General features: G+C 42.0%; 1 protein-coding gene across 1 annotated transcript in view; it reads right to left on the reverse strand.

Annotated features, from left to right (window-relative positions):
* Positions 1-15: 15 nt before the first annotated feature.
* LOC115580706 (ras-specific guanine nucleotide-releasing factor 1-like) overlaps positions 16-25,954 on the reverse strand; it is a 30,485-nt gene continuing 4,546 nt past the window's right edge. The window contains exons 2-27 of the mRNA XM_030415306.1: positions 22,688-22,794; positions 20,513-20,660; positions 19,636-19,728; positions 18,506-18,759; positions 18,283-18,362; positions 17,856-18,049; positions 16,899-17,008; positions 16,665-16,783; positions 15,800-15,960; positions 15,400-15,463; positions 13,836-13,978; positions 13,537-13,619; positions 12,324-12,572; positions 9,271-9,644; positions 8,474-8,590; positions 6,188-6,358; positions 5,321-5,427; positions 5,102-5,214; positions 4,611-4,671; positions 4,349-4,455; positions 4,138-4,222; positions 3,854-4,051; positions 3,487-3,566; positions 3,254-3,371; positions 3,020-3,088; positions 16-2,480 (exon numbers count right to left, since the gene is read on the reverse strand). Coding sequence (XP_030271166.1) covers positions 2,388-2,480; positions 3,020-3,088; positions 3,254-3,371; positions 3,487-3,566; positions 3,854-4,051; positions 4,138-4,222; positions 4,349-4,455; positions 4,611-4,671; positions 5,102-5,214; positions 5,321-5,427; positions 6,188-6,358; positions 8,474-8,590; positions 9,271-9,644; positions 12,324-12,572; positions 13,537-13,619; positions 13,836-13,978; positions 15,400-15,463; positions 15,800-15,960; positions 16,665-16,783; positions 16,899-17,008; positions 17,856-18,049; positions 18,283-18,362; positions 18,506-18,759; positions 19,636-19,728; positions 20,513-20,660; positions 22,688-22,794 — 3,498 coding nt within the window. The 3' untranslated portion in view covers positions 16-2,387. The remainder of the gene's footprint in view (positions 2,481-3,019; positions 3,089-3,253; positions 3,372-3,486; positions 3,567-3,853; positions 4,052-4,137; positions 4,223-4,348; positions 4,456-4,610; positions 4,672-5,101; positions 5,215-5,320; positions 5,428-6,187; positions 6,359-8,473; positions 8,591-9,270; positions 9,645-12,323; positions 12,573-13,536; positions 13,620-13,835; positions 13,979-15,399; positions 15,464-15,799; positions 15,961-16,664; positions 16,784-16,898; positions 17,009-17,855; positions 18,050-18,282; positions 18,363-18,505; positions 18,760-19,635; positions 19,729-20,512; positions 20,661-22,687; positions 22,795-25,954) is intronic.

Here is a 25,954-nt window from a genome sequence, read left to right on the forward strand (position 1 = left end):
AGTGCAAAACAAACATGACAGCCTTCTCCCCCTGAGAAAGAATAGATTTATTAACAAGAGGTAATCAGGAAAGAATACACTTTTATACAAAACTGGAAATACTACTCAAGCTGTTGAAATAGACTGAAAGATAGTTCTCATACCACTGGGTATTGCTCACTGCAAACATCTGATGTGCCTGTTAGAAGGGGTAAAGATCCATGTGCAAGGGTGGGGTTTAAATACAGTACACATACTGTTTCTAGATATAGGTTTGATTTGAACACGTGGAAGTGGTACATGCCTGCCACTTAAGCTTTAGGTTGTTGGTTTTTTTTTTTCTATACAAAGCCTGTAAAAAATACCTATAAATATTCCAAGAATCAGCACGATATTACTACTGTATAGTCCCTGCTAACACGCCGTGAGTAGACAGGATACAGAATGTGTTACACTTATAAGTTGCTTTCAACGTTTGTTTTTTAAAGTATCATACACAGCAAAAAGTTATTACAGAGTTGAACGATCATAAGGATAACACATTTCGAGGGATATGTTTTTTTTTTTAAACACATTGCACGTTAGGAAATGCATCAGACTGCCTGTACACGGTAATGTACACAGCAAATAGTTTTCTGCTTCATTGGCAAATCGTAGAACAAAATAGTTTACATACTTTTGTGGAATATAATCCATTTCATGGTTAAGGCAACCCCATAATGCACTGGCCAAAGAGGATTAACCGTAAAAACTATGCTCTTAGTGTCTGAGTGTAGAAGCTGGGAATTTAAACTTCCTGAAGTGGCTCAATATTGGTTACATCTGCTACATACACTGCCCGGTGCTGATACTGTATATACATCATGTCGCCCACCAGGGGAGTAAGGTGATAATAAGCGTAGAAACCCATTTCTCCGAACTGAAAACATGAACCCCAGCTCAGTCAGAAATCAGCAGGTAGTCTCTCGTCAGTTCGCCTCCATCCTTGTCAGCAAGTGGCTACATTAAACATCAGAGCACATGATTCAACTCTAGCCACAACAGCTGTCCCACTTTTCACCTCCTGTATTTCTAAAATTGGAAAAAAAAAAAAAAATGGTCTAAATGTTAAATCTTAAAGGTATACTACGCAGGATTTAAAAAAAGAAAAAGAAGAATAAAGTTAAGATCCAAAAAAAAGCTCATCTCTCCCCATCATCATTTATGACCCACTAGAAGTTTGAGGTTTAACAGTGCATTGATCTGGATCGATATATTGATTACAGTGATCAACGTGCAGTAGTATCGTTGCAAACCTTTATTTTGAAATTCCCATGACACGTCTGCTTTCTAAACAGTGCTTGGATGAGGAAATTATTCACTCCCGTGTTGGAAATAAATCAGCAGCCTGACAATATTTTGGATTTTGGAGAAATCAGAGTTGATATGAATGTTTGTGTTAAATGGGCAAATTATATCGTCTCCCATCGATCACAGGCCCCTATATTGAAATGATATCGTGGCAGACTTTGTGATATCCGCAAATATGGTATCGTTGTCCAAAGAGTCGGTAACATATCGTATTGTGATGAAACTTCCCCTGCTAGAAGTGTGTGGCTGTGTCTGTATCTGCAGGGCTCCTACCCTCCGCCTCTCTTTTCTTACTGTTCGGCTGGATTATTGAGCCTCATTCCCAGGTCATCAATCACAGTCGTTTTAAGGTTGCAATTCCTGCATAGTATACCTTTAAAGATTTTCATGAAGTCAAACAAATTTTTTTGATCCTATCACTGAATACATTTTTCTGACGTCACCCTTCACTGTATGGACATTCAGAGATGTGCAGTCTTCAGCAACTCAGTGTCCGACATTCACCACATTGTATTCGAATCAACTCGTCCTGAAATCTTTCAGGATAACAGCTTTTAATTCATGCAGCTAGCCGATTAGCAGATATCTGTATTCACTTTTAAGACGCTACACTTGAGGACAAACAGGCTGACGTGCTAATCAGGCAGGATGTTCGTACGGGGACTTGTTTGAAAAGTGGGAGTTGATCATCATGTGTCCAGCGTGATCACCGTCGCTCACGAACGAGTCTTCTTCATACTGCACATGCCCATCAGGATATGACTAAAACCTCTCGTCTGCATACTCTCTCATCTGTTTATTCTGTGGTTGAAAATAACTTTGTCGTAAAATGTTGTTTAAGACGATAGATAACATATAAATACTCTGTAACTATATAAATTAAACCTCTCTGGGCTTCTACTCAGTCTCTAATAACAATTATACACAACAAGTCCATTGGGGAGCACAAACTAGAAGGGCACAGCCTACTGTGTCTAATACAAATAATAGTGTATGTACATTATGATATATTGTTCCTGTACACTCCATGTGAGGGTTGAGAGAGAGAGAGATCCTCTTCATGATGACATTTTGGGCTCGATTCTCAGAGAGGCTTCATACAGGCTCTCCTCATCCAGCGCTGAACTGCAGTCCAGCAAGTACTTCGCAACCTAAAGCGATGACGAACACAGACAGTTCTCAACATTTAGTCTCAATGTCAGCGCGTATACCAGTTCTATCAGTTCTGTTGACCCTTATTCACTCCTTTTAGTTTGCAAATGGCATATTTTTGCTTTGTGATTTTTGCTAAATATGGTTTGAAATTAGAAATGGTCTCAAAATTTTCTAAAAATCTGGAACAAATTAAAAAATTTAGACTTTATATTGTGAATAAAATACTAATGTCATCAGAATAACATCCACTGAGAAAACATTATATCGCTCATCCTCTGCAATCATTGTCTAGTTATCAGAGAAACACATTATACTCCATTTAAACCTTTTAAGGTCAATAGATACAATAAATATGATATTTTGTATGATTTAAACTTGAAAAGTCACATTCAGCCAATACTGAGTAAACGTGAGGAAAATACGTTTTAATAAACAACCCAGTTCATTAGAAGAACTAGTAAAATAATACCTCCACAACTGAAAGTCTGTTCGAATATAAAACACACATTAAACGACAAACTTGAAATAATCTCACCTTTGGTTGATAATCAATCTTGTAAGCTGTTTGCTGAAACTGACGTATCTCTCTGATAATGTGAGATATCTGCAGACAAAGTCAATAAAATCATATCAGATTGAACCCTTGATTTTTTCATCTAGCTAAAATAACAAAATACATTAAAGGTGCAAAATGCAAGAATTGTGGTTGAAAAGAAACAATATAATGCGCATGTTGTTAAATGTATATCGTCACTCGGGTGTTCGTTACCATTCTCATCTTGGAGAAGTTGACCAGGTTGTCCTCGGTGTAGTTGGGTGTCCCCTCCTCAATGAAGGCCAGGTCAGTCAGGTACATTCCCAGGTAGGGAACACAGGGAGGGTCACAGCTGAAAAGGCAAGTCAGATATAGAGATACATCACACAAACATAAAGGAAAGTATATATACAACTCCTCCATCCCAACGTGCGAGAACAGGAAAGTGACAAACATGAGATACTGACTTCTTCAGAGCTTCTCTCAGGTTTTTGAATCGTCCCTCGGATGACACCAGCTTCTGTAACTTGTCGATCACAGTCTTGGTCTGGAAAATGGATCAAGGCCAAACTGTTAATGCCAGCAACAAAAAATTTGATTGAAACCATCGGCACCTACTTTACCCACAATGCAACTGAGCCACATAAGGCTTCAATACAACATTTTTTTACATACGATGTAGTTTTTCCACAAGACCTTTAAACACACTTCAATGTGTAAAATTGGTAGAGTTACCCTTAAGTGATGTTAAGGTGCCCGACACAACTGAACTTTAGGGATTCCTTGAAATAAAACCTGAAAATCTTCTATCATCATGTCCGAAGAGACCGATACCTGCTTGGAGACTTTGAGCCAGGTCTTCTTGAGGCGGAAGATGGAGCTGCGGTTGAGAGAAGACGTGATCTCCAGCATGGCGTTGTAGTTGTGGAGGCAGCGGCAGATGTCGGCCACCGCCACCCACTTCTCGATCACCCCTACCCGCATGTTGACGTCATCCCAGTGCAGGATCTCTGTTGCGATTCTGTTGCTGATCTGACAGAAGTAGAGAAAAAATACAATTATCTATCTATCTATCTATCTATCTATCTATCTATCTATCTATCTATCTTTTTACATACATCGTTGAAGTGCTTGGTCGTCTTCATGATGTACGGAGTTCTCTCGTTCTTGTCGTTCTTCATCCAGCCTTGACCAAAGAACTCCCTGCAGAAATAAACATGTTTTTTTTTTTTCAAACGATCAAAAAGAAAAAAAACACACCAACATCCGGTGCCTGCCTGCGTGCGTGTGTGTGTGTTTGCACACATGCATGTACGTGCGTGTACTCACTCGTATGGGATGACCTTGAAGACCAGGTGGTCCAGCAGTGTGAGTTGCTCGGCTATCTCCAGGGCAGAGTGGCTCTCGAACGGCTCAGTCTTACAGTCCTCCATGGCCTGACACACACACACACACACACACACACACACACACACACAATGAAAAGCGTTTTAACAACTTAAGCGCAAATCGTTTCTACAGGACACCAAATAATTTGAAGAAAGAGTTTTTCTTTTAATACTGAAATAGGCTTTTGTAGTCCGTCTCTCACCGTCTGTATGATCTCTTCCAGGGTGACCTGGTTGTCTCCAGGGTCCTCCTGAGTGAGAGTCCTACATGCAGCGGGAAAAAAGTGCCGTTATTTGACAGTTTTGTCCACAATTACCACGACCTTAATAGATACAGAAGAGTGCCAAGCCTGACCTAGCACACTGGGTATTCATTTTTCTTTTTTCCTCATTTTGGGTTAAGGACACATTTGACGTCATCTCCACAGGCTGCTAGGTTGTTAGAGCACCCACAGCAAATCTCCATTTCGAATAAAGTTATCTATGTTGCTCATAAAAAAGGGTGAGGAGTGTTTTCTTTCTGTTGCTCCTCTAAATTGTAGCTTCATAAATTTAGGCCAGGACAGTTCCTGACAACTACCTCCAGTTCTGAAGTTGTCATTAACAAAGACTTCAATTGTTGGCATCATTAATACAGTTGCAGAAACTTTTTTTTTTTCGACAAATACATCTGTCATATACCAGGAAACCCGACCTGATAATATTCGCAGCTGCCTTTCTTTCCTGTGTCAGGAGCTCTGGGTCATGCATCACCTCCTCCAGGAAGCCAATTACCCGCATCTTCAGCTCTGTGTTCAGCTCAAAGTCCTGAGGAGCAACAAGCAGAGTCGTTACAGGAGTTTGTTTTTTCCTTTTCAAAAGACACAGACGGATGGAAAGAAGCGACAAATAGCAGGAAAAGGTTGAAGTGTACCTGCGAGTGTTTGGAGACCCAGTGACGCAGCACATTCAGGACTCTGTTGGTGGCGGCTCTTCTGATGACAAACTCTTTGTCTCCATTCCGCTGGTCTGTGGGAAAACCTGGAGGCAGGTTTAACAAAGTTACACTCAAACTGAGCTCCAACGTCACAGAGCACCCAGATATGTGATGCTGCTATCTTGACCCACAGACTCGTGTTTTCTGTCATGTTTTGTTATTTTAGATATGAATCTAGATTTATTGAGTGCCGCTGAGGTCCTGACCAGAATAATATTTGTATTCCCCTGATTCGTTCTTTAATATTTCTTAAAGCATAAACTTGGCATTTAAGAAATTTAAGTCAGGGAATGTTTTTCTCAGCACATGTGGTTTACAGTTAACTTTAATTTATGGCTTGGATTATTCAGAGCAGCAGTCACCAACAATTAAATCAAAGAAAGATGTTTCAAAAATGAAAGTTTATATCATGTATATATATATATATATATATATATATATATATATATATATATATATATATATTTATATTTATATAAAAAGCTTGCTTAAATAATGGTATTAAATGGACAGAGGACTTATTTATAAAAGTTTGGATGCCCCCTGGTGGTCATGCAGCACTCCACTGTTTTAGCTTTGGACCAGTGACGACTTCGCCTGATTTATGTCACAATCTTTTCCCAGAACTGTGTCCTAATACTACAAATAGCAGTTTACTGTTTTTAAAATATCATCAACAATCAATCAGTTTCAATTGTGATCACACTAGATTTTAGCCTCTGATTCTGTATACAGATTCCCAGCTGCCAGATATTTCCCAGAAAGCCTCTGTGTTGGTCAACACATCCCCCTCATGAGACTTACCTGTGCTGGCGAGTGACATACGGCGGTACTTCTCCTTGGTCGGAGTGCCTTCATTGGCACCAGCGGTGGCGATGGCGAAGGCTGAGGCGGCAGAGAGGGCACTGCGGTTATTGTCCAGCTCCCGGCAAGATGACACCACCATGCCATTGTTGAAGGAGAACAGGGAAAACTCTGCAGGGAAGGGAAACAAAACAGAGAGATTTAAAGATTAAAATCCGTAATCACTCTCTATTGAATCACTGAATCGAGAACATGTCTTATTTTCTGACATACACAAATATTACAAACCTTCTCGGCGTACAGGATTAGGCTGAAAGGGGAAATCAGTTCGGTGATTAAATACATGGTTAGACTATCTGTGTATTATCTAAGTTGCTGACCAGCGGAGGGCAACGGAGAGCTAAAACCGAGCGAGCACAGTGTGTCCTGCAGCTCGTGCAGTGACGGTGTACACTCCACTGTCTCTGCCTCCCTCCCTTCCTCCCTGCCTTCCTCCGTTCAGCCGGGGGCGGTATAGAAGAACATGCACATCGTTGCTAAGGTACAAGGTTTCCTTCCACCTACTCACACAAGGCACTGGCTTCCCTTGTATCCAGCACCGTGGGAAGAGAGCACACTGGGGATGAATTGTGCCTGACTACCTACGGGGTGGATGCTCCCTCTCTGTGCAGTACGGGGAGGGCCGGGAGGCTGTGGGTGGTTTTTATCAAGGCCTTATTTGGCTACAGTTACGTTTGTCATTTTCTGAAAAAGAAAAAAAAAAAAAGTTTTCTATACAGTCTGCTGTGGCAGGGTTTAATTAGCTCTGTGATGTACTCATCTCATCGTCTTTGCACTTCTCACGTGCACAATGTGATGCTGCTCAATGGGAAAAATGGATCTGATGGTTAAAATCACACTAATGTCTAAAACACTGATACTATTGATTCAAACCGAAACATTTGATTTGTCCCTGATACGTACCCACATCTATTCTGAGACAGCTGCCAGTGTCCCCTGCTTCTTCTACACATTAATTAATGACAGATGAAATGTTCATGTGATTCATGAAAACACAAAACATTACTTTGACAAATTGTGAATAGCGCTCCCTGTTACTTCTCTTTTCGTCAAAGAGTAGAACATGAACACCACTCTCAAGCCTGCACTCTAAATATCTACCAGCAGCCCGAAGCCGAGCTTAGGTGAACACAATGATTGGAAAAACGGGGAAAACAGTCTGACTGAAATGTGAAAAAAATCTGCGTACCAGCACCTCTGCAAGTTAAAGACTGAACAATACTGTGTGGTTTTTATGGCGAGGGTTTGTGCCAAACCTTTTCCTGGAGGTGCACAATACCTTTCTTGAGTCATTGCTGGTGGCAGCCAGCCACGAGATAGTCGAGCACATAACCCCCATAAAAGTAACATCTCTCATTTTAATACTTTGTTTTGTGGACAAATGAAACAAATTTGATCAAATTGTTAACTTCTGGGTTTTAGACCTGCTAGTATGTGGATTTTGTTACCCTTAGAAAGAGCCAGGCAAGCATTTTACCTCGTTTCCAGTCCCGGCCCTGGGTCGTACAAAGGCCAACAAGGGCCCAAAAGTCTCCTATAACCCTTAAAGTAATCTGCTGGGGGGCCCTTCAGAGATCACTTTGCGCTGCGCACAGGCAAGACTATCGGTCGCCCTGCTCATGAATAAGAGTATTTCCGAGAATCTCTAATAATTATTGTAAGCCTGATTGTTTCTGTAGCCACTGCTGACTCAGTCAGGAAATATCCCGGTGTCCCTTGATCTGAAGGCCAACTGGTCTTTCACTGGACAATTCATCTCTTAAAATCCGCTTTAATTTCAGTTTAACTGCTCATTTCATATTCCCTGGTTTTCTGACAAGTGAAGTCGTGAAATCTGCCAGCTGGAATGATTCATTCAAATGCTCACAGAGGGTGTAACACAAGAAAAGCAGGCCTGTTAAATGTGCTTCATGTTACCAATAGCTTTTGTTAGTGACATGATCTATTATTATTGATTTTATTTTGTCATGTTCGCCTTCGCCAAGACGCCCCGCTGGCAAGTACTGTATGTCACTCGCAGCGAGCGCTAAGCTGCTGTAGTTTGCCAACTCTTACATTCTCGCCAATTACTTAACAATCCTGCCAACTCATTTGTTTTTATAACTGGTGGACTGGGATTCAAAAGTAGCACACAAGATGTTCTAAAAGGGTCCCAGATATAAAACCGCCGAAACAGGACACCACCGGGTCCAAACGCAATAATGGAGAGACGAGTTCAGACCATACCAGAGTTTTTTGACTTGACATTCTTGGGTGTTGATGGTGACTTGGGAGGAGACATTTCTGCTTCGGTTTCGTCACTCTGAGCTGGGTCCTCATCGCCTTCCTCTCTCACCGACAGATCTGGATTAAAAAAAAAGAAAGTGTTGGGTTGAGTGAGCTGGGAGAGAGAGGGTTAATGTGTTTATAGCTGAAAATCTTGGTCAGCTGAATTTTATAATTAAATCATTATTATAAAGAAATTAATAGGATTTTAAAGGTTGATTTCACCCAGAAATGAAAATGTGATCATTATCTTGTCACCACCTTGTGAATGGAAAGTTGGGTAAGATTTTGTAATCTACTAAATGTTTCTGGAGCTTCGCAGCAAAACAGCGTAGAAGCAACCGAAGCAGACGAGCATTTGTTTAAAAAAAAATTTAAAAACGACTAAAGAAAATATCAAATGGCTTCATACAACCTGTCCAATATCCCAAACTGATACGAAAAGATATTTACGCTATCAAAATTCAAATTTCACCTGACCTTCCATCGGCATGAGGGTGAGTAGCTAATGATTGAACATTCATTTTTGGGTGAACTTATCCTTTAAGTATCCTTTAAAAAACACACGTCCACTTGGTTGTGTTTCTGCTTAAAGGAGCTGATTGTTTTTCCTTTCACACTTCTTACACATGCAAAATGTGCATCTGTACCACTAAACAGCCTTCATGGTTTAGAAAGTAAAAGTTCCTTGAGTATGAGTTTACCTTCGAAATATAAGGATACGAGTAGAAAGTACTAGTGTCAGTAGTGATTCTGACCTTGCTTGTTGGGGGCAGACTCCTCAGTCTTGCCTTCAGATTTGGCCTCTCCATCGTCGGAGATTTTGCTGGCCATGCTGCTGGACACATAGAGCTTGTTGATGTCGAGGGTGGTCTTACTGAAGGGTGACATGGTGGAGTGCATGCTTGCATAGCCATTGGGAGAACAGCTGAGCGCGGCCAGGTCCAGGGCTTTGCCCCCTGTGATAATGGGGATGTTGAGCGAGAGCTTGCGACGGCGGTTGGGCGAGGACGTCTTGGTGATGGAGAGAGGAGGAGGGGAGGAGAACTTGCGGCTGGCACGCGGCGACGTGGGTGGCTCGCCGTAGAGGAGTTTGTTGTTCTGGCCGCTGGCGAAGAAGAGCTCCAAAGAACTGCAGAAAAAGGAGAAGGATGAAAGAGAGGGGAAAACAGAGGGACGAGTGAGAAAGACAGACGCACATCTTTCACTGCTAGAACCAACACTTTTGGGGGGATTTGGGGTAATTATTCCCTGTGACCTGAATAGGAGAGAGTGCAGAGGGGAGAAATGGAGATAATGGGTGTTCATGGTGCACTTGGTGTCTGTACACAGAAGCAGAGAGGGAACACATTAACCACAGGGCTCTTCGGGAGCTCCTGCCTCTTTTATTTAAGCTACATTGTTTAAGACAGCATCCTCCTTGCACTGAGAGCCACCCCCTCTGAAGGCCTATAAATAGCATGTCAAGTGACAGTGTGGGAGGCACGGGTGCTGCCAACAGCAACCAGCCCAGGGGAGGCCCATAGAGACACGGGGAGAGAGAAACAGAGAGAAAAGGGGAGCCAGATAGAAACGGAGAGGGAAAGTGGGAGAAAGAGACAGAGGTGCAGTGCAGAAAAAAGAAGGAAAAAAAAGCAGGGGCATAAACAGCAAGACTGAGAGGGAGGGGGCGAGAGTGGAGCAACATAGTGGATATGGATTCCACCACAGCGAAGGCTGCTGGCTGGGAGTGGGCGAATGGGAAGCCTCCAGCCCTCTATGGTGTTATAGCTGCAGCCATGTTGTGTCTCCTCGCCTAAATTTGCAAAACAGTAGAAGAAAGGAGAGATGAGGGGAGCAAAGATGTGAACGAGGGAAGGAAGTGTAGAGGAAAAGGAGAGGTAGAGGGGGGTGAGTCAAAAACAAAATGAAAAAGGCAAAGCAAAGCGCAGAGTGAAAGTGGAGAGTCAAGAGAGGACACAAGTGAAGCAGGAAAGAGGAATGACAAGAGGAGGTAATTCAGCAGGAGAAGAGAGCGGAGTAAGACAAAAAGAAGGGAGGGAGGGAGGGAGGCAGAGAAGAGGAGAGGAGAGGAGAGGAGGGTCTGGGTGCAAAACACCACCATCAATATTTAATACCGTAGAGTCGCTGCAGATGATGGGAGAAAGGGGGGAGAAAGGGAGAGAAAGAGGGAGGGAGGGAGGGAGGGAGGAGATGAGGAGAGAGGGAGAGGGTGGGGTCCTGCAGCAGAGTGAAGGGTTGCCATGGTGACAGCGCAGCGGAGAGAAGAACGGTCAGACTTGTGGAAAGAAAAATAAAAGTGAGAGAACGGAAAAGGGTAAAGAGAGGAACGAGGGAGAGGAGAGGAGGGGTTAGGGAGAGGTGGGCGGACGCAGGACCCAATTAACTGTGATGGCGGACAGAAGACAGAGGGGTGGACGTGTCGGTGTGACCTCTCGCTGCCTCTCCTCCCGGTCCCCCTCTCACCTGGACTAGGCCATGATAGCATTGATGGGCTGCTTACAGACAGTCCACGTGAGAGCAAAGACGAATCCAGACACCGGGGAAGTCCCACCTTTTCACTGCACCATTACAGCGCTGTTGCTGCATCCTCAGGAGAAAATGTGTGAAAACGATCAAACTTTGTTCCTCTTCCAGTCGTCACAACGCACACAGAGATCTGCCTCGGAGAGACTCGTGCGATAAACTATCTCAGCTCTGCTGTTTGAAGTCGTACACTTTGACTTGAACAGAAAATATGGAGGGACAGATGAAATTATAAAGTGAAAACACACTCTAAAATAACTTAACCGCAGTTTTCGTCTGATGTCATCGCGCGTTTCAGGTCTATTCTCATTATTGTCCTTGTTGCTTGAAAGGCGCAATACAAATAAACTCGCCATCCATGTCTTCACAATATCCAATACTTATGCAGTTGTTGACTGAAGCACCCAGAGTTTGATCACATTTCATTTATCCTCTGTGCTCAGATAGTTATCTGATGTTGGTGTACTGTAACAAGACTATGAGGATGTTCAGACCTGGTGTTACTATCCGTCCTGAGTGATCTGATCGAAGTCTTTAACAACACATCACACCTTTTTTACGCAAAGAAAGATGGAACTTAAGCTATAGCATTAGCCGCATTTACCAGAAGGTGCAATTTAATGGAGACTGGAAACTTTCTCTACAGGCGAGAAAGGGTCAAATCTGTTGAAACAGTGTGATAAAACAGGTGCTACATGTTGGCAGGTAAGACGTGCGTTGACTCGTACAGAAATACAGCTAAGGCTGATTGAAATGTCTCCAGTTTTCAGTGTGAACCAAAGGTTATTTACATTTTGTGCAGATGATGGTGAATCAATACAATTCACCATCTGGGGACCATGCATGCAAGAGAAAAGATTTTTAATTCTGGATGAAGGTTGTGGAGCGACTAACTGAACCAGTAGCATGGAAACACAAGTCACATACCAAAGTACAAATGCTGCTATCTGGCATTTAGACAAATATGACCCATTTTGAACTACAGATGAAGACATTCCCAGAATCCACAGGTGTGTAGTCAAACTAATGAATGCCAGAAGTATGAGGAGAAGAAATTGCATCTTGGTGCAATAAATAACCAAACAAATAAAAAGATGTGCACACAGGAGTCAGCAGAACAAGACATTAAACGTTTGATTCACAACAGCTACTTGACATCTTCAACCGCTCTCTGTTACCCTCAACCTTCACCTCAATCTGGTTAGTACGGACAATTTTGAACCAGTGAGCTCTTAAAATCCCAAAGTAAACCTCCTGGAATCAGCTAACTCAGGTCATCACTCACCGAGCAGGGATGGCACTGATGGGCTTCTTGTAGATGGTGATGAGCTTGTCCAGAACGACGTCTGCACTGGTGAAGACGCGGTAAGAGTGGAGGAAGGTGTTCAGGAAGTCGATGGAGAGGAAGCGCAAGTCGGTCAGCCTCTCCAGCAAGCGCTCCACGCTGGCGTAGCGGATCTGCAGCACCTTGCAGGAGTTCATCATCTTGCTGAAGCGGATGTCGACATCGTCGCAGTACAGGCTGGTGTCCGACCTGCGTTGGAGTTTAAATGAGGTTAGGAATGTTTGTCGCGGGGATTTAACTCCCAGTCCTTATGCAGCCTTCCAGTTTATATACTGCTGTGGTCATGTGTGGGGGAGTGAGTAAGGCATTAAGGCAGATCACCAGAATACACATGTGAAATATGCAAACTCCATTAATGCTCTGCAAAAGACGATAACGGCCTCACGTATGGCTTCGGAATCGGTTGTGCAACCTTTATAACTACTAAAAACTGACGCAGACTCTCTGGTAAGTCTTCTCGCTGGCCTCTACAGGCTGTAAATGAATCAAGGAATCTCCAGGCTGGAAAGAGAACACTGAATCATTCAGGGCTCTTGAACAATGCAGAAGATTGTAGACATATATTGTGTGAGGGTCACTGTTGAGTTACATTCAGGGGGCAAAGATTTTCTAGTGAAGGCAGAGTATGAACACATGCAGAAGGAGACTTTTAATTTCTTGTGCTACTACTCTAGTATTTGGTTTGTGTGTGTTTTTACATCTTTAAAGGGCCGTGCAAGGGTTGCTGAGACTTGGTTTGAGGGCAACAGGTCGAATTAGGTCATAGTGTCATCAAGGGTCTTGAGAAGAGTTTTCATGTATTTTTTATGCATTAATCATATATTTTTCAGGGGTGGAAACAAAATTGACTTCAGTTTTTTTATGATATCCAGGTTCAATTCTTTTATTTCTGAATCAATTTAATATAATTTAGTCCCTTAGCTCGATGCTAACAGATAATAGGAATGTGCGAATGTAAATTAGCATCTAGTGTTAAAAAAGCAAACAAAAATCACATAAATCATATTACTGAATCCCAAAACTTGCAGAATCGCAAATTTAAGATCTCAATACAAACCGAATCTGTACCATATCATATTGAGAGATAAGTATATCGTCAATACCAATTATGAATGTATACTGTACGTGTATTCCTGCACAGTGTCCAACTCACTTGATCATCTGTGGCACAGAGACTTTACTGTTTTCCTCGAAGGCGTTCATCATCAGACCATTGCAGCGGATGTTGTCAATGCACTGTAAGGTAAGGTAAGCAGAGAAAAGGTGTTACAACCCATTGTTTCTACTCCTGATGGTCAGAAGCAACAATGTTTTCCTGCTTTAATCATTTTAATGGCCACGTTCTGTCCAACAGTAGATGTAGATTTGATGTTTCAGTGCTGGCCTTCAGCAAGTATCAGATGTTGGCTCTAAATTAATGTGTAACCTCTTCCTCATCTAACGAAACATTACCTGGCTGATGTCGCTCGTCCACGCCGATTTCTCCTGTCGGGACGAAGCCACCAGGATGACCGTGTAAGGCTGGACATCTTTGGGCTCCACCATCACTTTGAAGTCCAGGTGCTCCGTGTCCTGGCCGCTCCGCTCCCCTTTGGCTGCAAAACACAAATTCAACAAACCGTCATTTTATAATGACAGGGAAAACATTAATTCACAGAGAGAAAACACTAGAATAAAAAAGAGCAAACAAGAAAAACTGAAGTGACAAATGTAATCTTGAGTCATATTTATAAAACAAAACGTGGAATTTTTTTATTGATTCACACATGGCCTCAAAATCCCATCTCATGAGAGTCTCGCCTGATGAGTTGCTGTAGAACGAAGGAAAAATCATCAAGGAGTTGTGTAACCGGGAGTCCTGCTGTGCTTTTTCAGATGGTGTTGCCAATATCGAGACACATTTTAGATATTACCCAACCAGCTCAACATTAAAAATAAAAGTGTTGTGATCGGTAAAGCCTTCCATACCGAGCCAAAGCTAACTGATTCTTACCAGTATCTGCTACAAAAAAAAAAAAAAACACCCTGCTTTTACACTGTATGAAAGCCTTCTGAAGATTAAATCCCGACATTTATCTGAAGGCAGCGGCAGATATGTGCTTACCATCTGCAGCCTCTAATTTGTAAAGTGTGGCAAGAAAGCACAGCAGTATCATCCACAATGATGCAGTTACCTCGATTAAATCACGTGCAAACCAACGCCACTCAACCAGTCAGTCTTTGTGACTGCGCTTGTTTTGGTTGAGTTCAGTGGTGGCGAGTCGAGAAACAACATCCATGATAACTTTTTGGCTGCTTAATACAAAAAGAAAACACGGTTCTAATTTCCGTGACTAATCGACTGTACAAGAGAAGTCTGTCTGATATTACATAATTTAGTGGGGAGTTTGTTGCTTTTAATTGACATGCAGTCTCTGCGAAACACCAACCATAAAAATCACCCCAATAATTTGAAAATACTCAAATATTTCCAAAAACAGCTACTTATGGTATCTGTTTTTTATATTGCAATAAACATATCGCTGTGATGTCTTTTTTTTCCAATATCATGCAGCCCTGCTCTGTATACTACACATATACATATAGGCAGTGATGTGCACAAGGGGGGGGGCAGGGGGGGCAGTCGCCCCTCTTCGTGGCCCAATTGTTGAAAAACGCGCGCTAAAGTGCCCTCCTGAGAGCCAAAAAAACATGCGAAAGTGCCCTCTTGGTTGGCAAAACAGGCTAAACTGCCCCCTTGGCTGGTTAAAACATGATAAACTCCCCTTTTGGGAGCCAAAACATGCGCTAAAGTGCCCTCTTGGGAGCCAAAACACGCGCTAAAGTGCCCTCTTGGGAGCCAAAACGCGCTAAAGTGCCCTCTTGGGAGCCAAAACGCATGCTAAAGTGTCCTCTTGGGAGCCAAAACGTGCGCTAAAGTGCCCTTCTTTTCGCCCCTGCCCTTCAAAAAGTCTGCGCACGCCACTGCATATAGGCCTACATGTTAAGAAAACATATACTGTCTGTAGTAACTTACACTCGTCATCTGTCCCCTCTGGCTCCTCCATCAGTGTGCTGTCTATGAGAGAGACCACTCCGTTCTGTGACGGGGGTGAAAGGTCACAAACAGCATGTTACCAGCTTTTAGACAGTGTAGGCTTCTGGATAGTTCTAATACATCTGGGTCAATGTTGTGGTTATAACAGTTGCTAAACACACAATGTAATCATTGTCACACAATGTGAGGATGTAAATAAGAACATGTTCTGGAGAAAGGAAAACAAACTAACTGACAAGACCTTCTGCTTCTTTGGCGATAGATATTAATAAGTCTTCATTAAACTATTGGTTTAATTGGTTATTATGAGGTTTACCATAGTTAACTGTGTTGCAATTTTCTCTGCAATCAGGTCCTCTTGATTACAATCCCGCCGTACCTTAGTGATGTGAAGTTTTCCCCCGGAGCCGCGAGTGCAGATGATGAGATGTTTGGAGAAGAGGAAGCACTGTCTCTCGCCTTCTTTCTTCAGAGACAGAGAGCCCAGTCGGCCTCTCGTGATCTTCCCTTTCTCGCTCATAGGCACCTGGATCAGGGAACCTGTGGAGTGTCAGTCACACAAACACAAATACGGATGAGATATGCAGGAACAAATTAGACTTCTGAAACTGACATTCGTCTTATAATTGGTGCCTTTTATGGTAATAAGTCAACAGTAATCCCTCATCGTGTGTGGACATTTAAAAGACAAACTGTATCTGTACATTTTGAAAGTATATTTCTTGTGTAAATGTTCAAGCTTCTGTTGTTTTTAGTTTGCAGTAAAATATATAGCAGGCGTGCGTTTGTGCGTCAGTAATCAATTCTTTTGTTCGCATGTCTGCAGCGATGGAGGTTAGATCACATGTGATGCATCACAACAGGAGAGATGTGTGAGGACGGTGTTTTTTTATGTGTTCTGAAGGTAATATTTGACATCAGTGGATGTCAATCAAGAGTAAAAAAAAGCAAAGTAACAACTTGTGTAATTACATTTTCAATGACTAATGTGTGATAAGTACTGTAATGATTAAAGATGTCAAGTAGCCTAGTGCTGGTTGTGTGACCTTTCTTTTAGGTAGCATGGATTCAGATCGTGAGGCGCTCGTGTCCTACAATCTTTATCCTTGATTGTGTTTGGTGTTTTTGCTAACCATAAAGTTAGTACACAGCCTAATATACAACTCAGTGTTCATTACTTGAACATCATTGGGATTTTGTGTTGTAACCGTCAGTGTTTGAATGTGACCACGAGACAAACTTACCCTGCCTGACGAACGTCTGACTGGTGTCCAGCAGAACTTCACAGCCCTCCACAATCATCCGCTCGATAGCCAAGTTCTTCCTGATATTCTCAGTCTCACTCACCTCGTCATGCATGATTCTGGAAGGACAAAAAAAAAAAAAAAAAAAACATTATTTAAATCCAGATACTTAACATGTTTAGTTGTCAGTCATAGTTTTTAATTTTCAGTTGCTCAAACGGCTGATTGATGTACCTGGAGAGTTCCTCCAGTTTTGACTTGGCGTAGTCCAAACTGTTTCTCTCCACATGCTCATGCGGGGTGTGAGCCAGCAACTCATGCAGCGTCAGGATGTAACGAGGAATCTGAGGGAGAAACAGAGACACACGCTTGAACCACTTATTGAAATGAGTATCTTCAATCCTTTTGTGTTAATACACGCGCAGACTTTTGAAAGTTCGAGAGATTTAAAGCTGTTTAGACAGCACGGTCAAGCATCTTGACTCGAACAGCCTCCCACTGGCAATGACTCCACAGTTTGTCTGAGAGGCATAAAGATCAAATGTGTCTTTTGCTCACTTTCACTTGAAACATTCAACATACACAATAAATATTCCATGAAACACCACTCTTCGCTTCAAGCTTATCGGCATCGTTGTGCTGTTGTTTAAGAGGCTTCGAAAACCTCAAACCAATTAAATGTGTTTAACGGGTAAACACAGATTGTTTTGACATTACATTACACTCGTAGGTTAAACTGTGATACTGTCTCTTTAATGCCCCCCCTCCCTGAATCCCAGTCTGCTCTGATTGGTCATCTCACACACGCCTGTGCCAGCAACAACAACAGAGCAGCTGTGCCAAATGAGTTCAACCTGGCCACTAGGCATTAATTATGCAAATGTTTCACTCTATGACGTAGCGTAGCGTGATGTTACAATGTCACAGAACTAAGGGTGGGACTACTGATGAGGCATTTCAGTGTTTTCTGTTACATTAGCACATATATAAGACACTGCAGGGGAAGTTTATACAACGCCTATGAACATTTTGGGGAATTTAAAAAACAAAAAAAGGAAGGTAGTTTATGGATACGCGCTGAAAAAACATGTACTTTACAGGCTGGACAAATGCCACAGACTAGGTTATAAAACTATGTGTGAATTGTGTAATAACACTCGAGGCCTCTCCACTGTTACCGTGTTGCTTTACCTGAAACATCGGGTAAGTGAGAAATGTCTCCAGCGTCCTCTCCTCACAGTCGGGCTTGGCCTCATACTGCTTGAGCAGCTTGTCGAAGTCGCGGTTCTGTTTGCAGTGAGCCAGGATCTGCAGGCTGTACTGGTGGTTCCGCACAAACTCCTGGTAGATGTTCAGCATTGGCAGCAAGATGTCGAACAGGTCAGCTGTAACGAGAGGATGACATATTCAGGAATATCTACATTTCATTAAATACTATGAAACAGTATATATTCACACAGTATATCTCCTGTGCATTGATCATAAAATATTTTATCTAACAGATATGACATATGAAGACAAAAACAACCAAGGAATGTGAGGTAATACAGGGGTCCCCAAACAATAATACTGTATTGATCTTAATGGATGACGGAGGCGTCGTCGCTGTCTCTCTTACCCAGCACGAGTGTCGGCCAACTGGCTATCCTGGCCTTGAGTCCCTGGTAGAAGATCTGATGGAGGAACATGATGGTCTCACTAATAAAACAAATAAGCAAAATGGCAGTCATGAGCGATTGCCTCTTTTTCTCTCTCTCTCTCCTGTTCACAAGTGTTGGCTGCTCCCACTGTGCCGAGTCACACCACTATCACAACCAGTCTCCAGTCTCACCACCAGCCACCTGTTAAGAAAGATGCTGCTGACATCGTCGTGCGTGATGGGCGGCTTCTTGGAGCTGGCGGCCATGCGGAGCGGCCGCAGGAAGTTGTTGACCAGGATGTGGAGCTGCTGGACGTACTCGGCCTCGGCCTCCAGCATGCTGAACACCACCTGGTTCCTCTTCCGCATGCTTTCGGCGTGAGGGGAACGGATGTAGTCCTGGATGATGGTTTTCCACTTCCTGCGGCAAATCCAGCCTCGCAGGAAACTCTGGACCTGTGATTACAAAGGTTAGCAAACAAAAGTTGAGCTAACTCAGCTATAGTATGTTTATGTGTGTGTCAGCATGCTTGCATATATATATATATATATATATATTTTACTGTTGTCAAACAGGGGCTTATTGGTTATCAAATATGCTGTTTTACCTTGAAAATTACTCTAGATTTTCACAATCCATTGTCTATTCAATTACTGATCAATCGAGGAGCTGAGACTTGATAAAGATTTTTTATATTCTTTCCATTTATACAACTGTTCAACTTCCCACCACAAATTGGAGTCCTTTAAGCTCGGTTTTGGTCTCGGACAACCCTTTCCCTCTTTAGTTAATAGATGCTCTAGCTAGTTGCTAACCTTGATGCTGTTTATTAGGGATAAAAAGCTACATGCTATGGCTGAAAAAAACAACAAACCCTTTCCACAGCAGACATTTTGACTTGTTGAAGCAGAAATAAAACACAGGTGGAATTTACAACATTCCAGAGTGAACCAAAGCAGTAAAGTTATGAGCATGTAAAACCTAAACACTGAGCTCAAAGACACTAAAATGCTTTATTGAGCTGATAATTATCTGTTGTTTCATCGCCCCAGCCTTAAATTAAGGGGCTTTCCAAAACTTCCCAAACTCCAGGCATTATTAATGAGGCGGCAGCTTCAGTAGAGCTGAAGACAGAGCGCGCTGGTGGATGAGGAGCTCCCTGCTACATATGTGAGTGTGAGCTTCCCTGAATAAATGAAGGTTAAAAATAAAACCTGCAGGTTCCCGGAGATGATGTAGAGTTTTTAAAAGCTGTCTCAGGAACTATACGTATCAAACTCTTTGAGAAAACTGTAAACGGTAAGTCCAGCACCCAAGCGGTCAGATCTCACCTTCTTGATCTTCTTGATCTCTGTGTCATCTTCACTGGGAGGAACCTCCGGATTTGACTGGATCTTCTCATTGTCCTTGAGCAGTCCAGCGATCTGAAATTCAACACAAATCAGACATTGCATTGGCTGAGTGGGCTCATGCTGTACGCAGCTGAAATCCTACTCGTGAACTTGGTCACGTCTAATTCTCTCTCTCTCTGTTTTTTTTTTATGATTATGAATGTCTTACTCAATGTTTTTATTAGTTTTTTGTTCAACTCCGTTACCATCCATTAGCTGGTTCCAAAGACTTTGTAAACAAACTGTACCAGCTGCGTCAAAATGTTTCCTTTCAATACTTGTTTCATTTCCATCATGAAACGACGTATGAATAAGAATAGACGTCCTTTTATTAAAGCACTTACATTTAATAAAACAACCCCAAAATCCATTACTACCACACGTTTTAGCCATGAAAAGTGAGACGGTTGATTATCATTTTTGGTGCAGACTAGCAGCATCCCCTACAATGGAAGCCGATTCATGCATATTGAAAACATCCAATTGAAATGGAGCTATCCATTAGCACATTAAAGAGAAATGCATTTGATCTAGTTTAGACTGAATAATGAGAATACAAAACACTCAACAGTACTGCAGAGTCCCTAACAAGGACATCCCGGGGGCGCTGCAAGCTGCGACCCTCGCCGTGAACTCACAGAACTGTGCTTTGTAATCCGGGTCGTGACCTCTGTCCTATGCCCCCATTTCTGTCTTTAAACAATGTGTCCAGCCACTTTCACGTCCATCTTTTCACTCTCCGTCTCCACTGAGTGCCGTGCAGCAAGACAAAACACACACACAGGTATTACTAGAATGAAATTTCATGGCGAGTTACCTCTGATTTTAGCCGCTCTATCTCGATTTCTCCATCCTCTATCTGTTGTCGAAGTTGCTTGGCAACCGTTTTCTCCGTCTCCACTATTTGGAGTAGATGGAGATACTTCTGCATGAGGGTCTCATGCTCTGTAGCCAGGTTCCTGTAACTAAACACACACACGGACACTGTAAGGACCTCATTAACGCATGTTTCATGGGCTCTCCATGGATTTATCAAAGCACAAGCAGACCTCTGTTCAGCATGTGTCCGCACAGAGCGCAGGCACTTACGCAACCAATCCTTCAAATACTTTGCAGGCTTAGCAAACCACGTGTAAAGGTTGTTTCTGCAAGAGCAGTAATTCTGTACATTGTCCAGTTCAACAAAGGGTCTTAGTCTGATTTGATTCAACAAAGCAAAACTGCTTGTCAAACTGGAATTGTTCTGAGAGAAATAAGTACTGAAAAAGAAAAATAAAGCATCAGAATATTAAACAAAAGCAATATGATTATATGTAAACGCAGATTTCTCATTGCCCTGCTGTGTATTACATGCTCACAGGTCAACTTACCCCTGTACAGTAAGTGCTGCTGCCTCAACTGAGCACTAATCAATGTAATCTTCAATGAGTCTAATCAATTGACCTTTCGCCATACAAATGCACACTGCTGACATTTACAGTGATTGTATTTCTCGGCCTTCATGACCCTCTTTTGTCTCTGAATCTTAAAGGGGCATTTCACCCATTATAAATCTCCGGACTCCATGAATCAAGTCTAATAATAACACCTTTATTCTATTATAGCGTTCTAAACTTTAACAACAATCAAAGGGAATCCACACAATAATCCAGTGGAGTCTAACAGGGCTTTCACACCGAAAAGGGCAAGTTCGACTGCACTCTCTCAGGAAGCTGCACAAGCCGTAGCATATTCATTTTCCATCACGTTGTGCAGCAATGATTCCATTCAGTTAAACCTTGACCCCAAAGACACTGACCTCCACATTGTGCATTCAGGGGAATTCTGGCATTGACAGAAAGTAGAAATGTTGACAGTGATTTACAGTCAAGAAGAATGTCAGAATAGTTCAGCTTTTGATCTCTGAATTGTCAAAATTCTGTTGCTCTGTCCTCTGAACAGGAGTTATTCTTACAGAATACATCAGAGAGGACAGGGATAACAGATAATCACATTAATATTGCAGTTCTGATGTAGTCTTAAGCTTAAAGCCTACTTGTTCTTACATGTTTGGTCTGAAACCACCATTAATTAGTGTATTAGACTTAATGAGACTATTAAAGAAACACAAATGTCTTTTAGTCACACTAGCAGAGGGGTTCTGTCGACCACAGCAGAAAATATCTTGACAGATGGCATGAAACACGTCCAACAATTGTGGTTCCAAATGGGTTGACGTCTTTGCAATCCCCTGTCCTATTGATTAGCATCGAAATATAATTTGTCCCATACTCTGGTTACAAAATACAACTGTACTTTAAAAATGCCTCTTGTCTTGCTAGCACGCTTAACATTTTCGAATGCAGCATGCAAACATGCTAAACTAAGATTGCGACCATGATAAACATTACAGCTAAAAAAACATTTGGTCATTCCTTTTTGGAGTCACAAATATTGTTAACATTGCACGTATGTTTTACATGCTGTTTGGCTTAGCAGCAAATTAGCTAGCTAGCCTGCAAAAACGCTGGTTAGCTGGTTAACATGCTAACTTCAGTAGATTTCTCTGCAATCTGACATCATAACGTCACATCTGTTATTTATTCACATTCTGTTGATCATTTTAGTTATTTTTCAAATGTTTTCAACTAGAATTCTTATATATAGCCCCTGTAAAAGTACTTTGATTGACAATTTTAATGCCTCCAGTAAAATGAAGAATTACATGTTAATCCATTAGTTGGCACAAGTTTTGTAACCTGATAAGCTCCAAAAACTCTTTTGGTTTCCTTTCCTTCGTTCCTGAAAACCTGCAGGTTTCATTTTTTTATAGCTCTGATGTTGGGTGAAGTCGATTAGGATTGAGTTAGGCTTATCTTTCACTGATTGATCAAAGTGATAAACACTACATCGCAGCATTCGCACGGACACAAACACAAATCTTCCGAACACAGTCTCCCTCCTCATCATCTGAATGTGTGCATGTAGGTTACAGGTCATGTGTTGAAGGTACCTGGCCTGTGTGATGGCAGCCACCCACTCGTCACAGTCCTTGACGTCCTCTGTGCGCAGCTCCAGAGCCTTCTGGTTGTCATGATTGAACGTGACGGTGAAGTAATACTGGAAAACGACAGCATAGAAAGAGTCAAATATTTGTTCAACATGTAATGAGAATTTGAGAATATATTCAAAGGTTCCAAAGTAAAAGATGGAGACGGTTTCCTTTGTAACCTATCAAAGGGGAAACCTCAAATGAATCATCATCATCGACTGGCTTTTTCTCAAATCTGCATTTCGCTGAAAACTGAAGTTGTACGTAGACACACGTGCGTGTCCATGTGTGCATGCGAGGAAGAGAGAGCGATCCTGAGGGAAAGGTCTTGAGAGATTCATTATAAAGCCTCTGTGCATTCAGCCTGTAACCTGGCAACTCACCTCTGAATTGGTGGAAGCCTCTCGACTGACGCCATGTTTTGTTTAGTTTTGTTTTGCTTTGTCCTGGTGATCCGGCTGCATTTTCGTGACACAAGCACCTCTTGGGTCCTCACCCCTTTTTTTACTCCCTCACCAATTATCTCCAGTGGCCCAAACAGCCTTAAAGGCTCTGTTATGGCAATTATGGCAAACAACGCGAGTGGAATTGTTTTCTAATAGGCTTATCAGATAAAAAAATCCTCAAATCAACAAAGTGGTGGTCATTGTGATAATAGCACAGAGAGCTTGTTTGTGGTAGAAAGGCATCGAATTATATAACACTGATGCATTGTAAATAGACCCCCACAAATCCAATATATTGGATTTTTTATCCCTCCCAAATGCCAAGAGCAAATCATTTGTGAAGGGGAGTAATGTTCCATATTTCCTGATGAGCAGCAGAACGGGCCTTTGTCAATAATGTGCTTCCCATCTCTCGCTTCCTGTGATCTGGTGTGTCAAGCCTTTTAAGCAGCTATATTTAGCTCCACGTCACTACGTTTTTTGCCACAGAGACATTATCTCTCGGTAAGTGAGACAACGTAGCCCGTAGTAAATCCGTGTTTAAACTCTACAGACCCCCAAAAAACATAGAAATTCATCAGGAATAGAGAACAAGAGAAAAGATTTCACACATTTATTTTGTAATAATGATGATGAGGATGGCCTCTAATAATAAACGTCTGATCGCATTTATCTCTTCAAACCTTTTTGATCCAGTTTCATTGTTACAGATATACATTTTCAAGGACACTTTTAATAGCACGGCATTGTAAAAAATTCTTGTATTTTTTTGCTATTACATATTGACTATAAAAAAACATTTGCAGATACCTCAGTGTTCTGTTTTTGATCACAGAGACCTAAGATCACCTTTTACAACTCTGAAACCTACTTGCTGGGGTTGACCCCGATGGAACCACTTCAGTAGTTCTAGTGAAACTGTTCGTTCACCGCTCTAAATGAATGTCTGTAGCCTGTATCTAATCTAAACACTCAATTCTCCTTCAGTGCATCATCCCCTGAACACCAGAGGGGAACGCCTGCAACACACCAGCTCCGAGAATTAGCCAGCACTGTCCCTCTTCACACAAGCGATCATCTCACATCCCATTCGGTATTCAACTCACTGCTTCAGGCTGCAGCTGACGATACACGCGGACTATCGCTGTTTGTGAAAATCTTGATATCGATTTGCGGAAATTACTTGGCTGGCTAGCTACAGCTGGTCTTGTTGTTAAACATGCTGCGAAATTATATTTACTGTCTGTCAACTGTACACAATGTTGTTGACTTTGAACCTTCCTGGCTATCTATGTCGTAGCTAAGGTCCGTCCTATTTACTGGAGTAATGAATGTTTCCAAACTGTAACAATCTACAATCCTGGGGCGGTAATGATGTTCCAGATATTAGTCAAACTCTCGGTTGTTGCCATGGAGTTATTTATTGTGAAAACTAACCCATTTTGATTGCAAAATGAATGAAAATGAGTATAAATCAATAGTCTTTAATTTTATTTTCTAAGGTAAAAGCAGGACAATGCCCTCTGAGGTGTCCATAATCAGTTATTGGTGGCAACCGTCGTCCATTCCTGCTAACGGACACCTCGTCAAGCATTATCTCCTACATGTTTGAGAGTCTGCCACAAAAAGTGATGCTTGCCTCCTAATAAGACTGTGGAAAACACAGCTTAATATAATGGATTTTGATATACTCTATACCTCTAAATGAGTGCTGGCAGTACTTCTTCTACAGCACTGCCCTCCTACATCCAGTCTATTTGGATATCTGTCATTGAAGTTTTATAACAGTTGGTTCATCAGAGGTGAAGTTCTATAAAAAATCTGACTAAGAGAACAGACTGCATATTTCTGTCTTTGTGAATGATTTCTGAACGACCCGTATAACATATAAAACATGCTTCTTTCTTTCTTATTTGGAGTAATAGAAATGCGTCATGTTCATTTCTATACTATCATCTTCACTGAAATGCGCAAATCTACTTGAGGCAAAAGGAAACACTTCTACACCACCACTTCAGCACTTCTCTACGTATGCGGTAGAGAAGAAAAGATGAAAAAAAAAAAAGTGGCTGAACGTTGAAATTGAAGTCAATAAACTACAACAGGCACTCTTTCAAAACAACTGGAAATACATCAGGCATATTGATACTCCACAGTGCAAAAAGGCTATAATAGACTGCTGTATGCATGGATACGTTCATTCAATCAATACAAGTCTTTCACTTGTTCTGGTGTTGTCCTTTAGTGCCTCTGTTGTGGTCGCAGGCATTGTTGAAAACGATTACTTGAAACCAGCCACAGTCCTGCAGATTATATAGATGAGAAGTGTTTACTGTATCACCAACACTGCGCGATACTATACAGTCGTGAAGTGTAGATTCAGAGAAAAACGTGCTCGCATAAATAAAACAAATAAAACTTCACCCCCACCTCCGCCACCACCCGAGACGACCCACATCACATCCCTCACATGCCCGTGTTTGCTGCACTCGCTAAGCGAGGCACAATGCCGAGGCATGTTGTTGCACATTTCGTCGGCCCCCTTCAAATGCACTTTTTCAGATGCAAATAGGGGTTGCCATAGTAACTGTGGGCTTAAACGTAACTCGCCTTCTAAATGGGGAATAAGAACATTTAAAAAGTAGAACACTCCACAGAATACAATGCGAGCGCGGAGACAGACGGAGCAGGGAGGGGAGAGAGAGAGAAAGATCTGCTGCTGCTTTTTTTTTTTTGACGAGTGAGGGCTATAAAAAGCTCCGTAGCCCTGCAAGGTGGCAGT

This window comes from Sparus aurata, chromosome 4 (assembly GCF_900880675.1).
Source record: "Sparus aurata chromosome 4, fSpaAur1.1, whole genome shotgun sequence".
Taxonomy (NCBI): domain Eukaryota; kingdom Metazoa; phylum Chordata; class Actinopteri; order Spariformes; family Sparidae; genus Sparus; species Sparus aurata.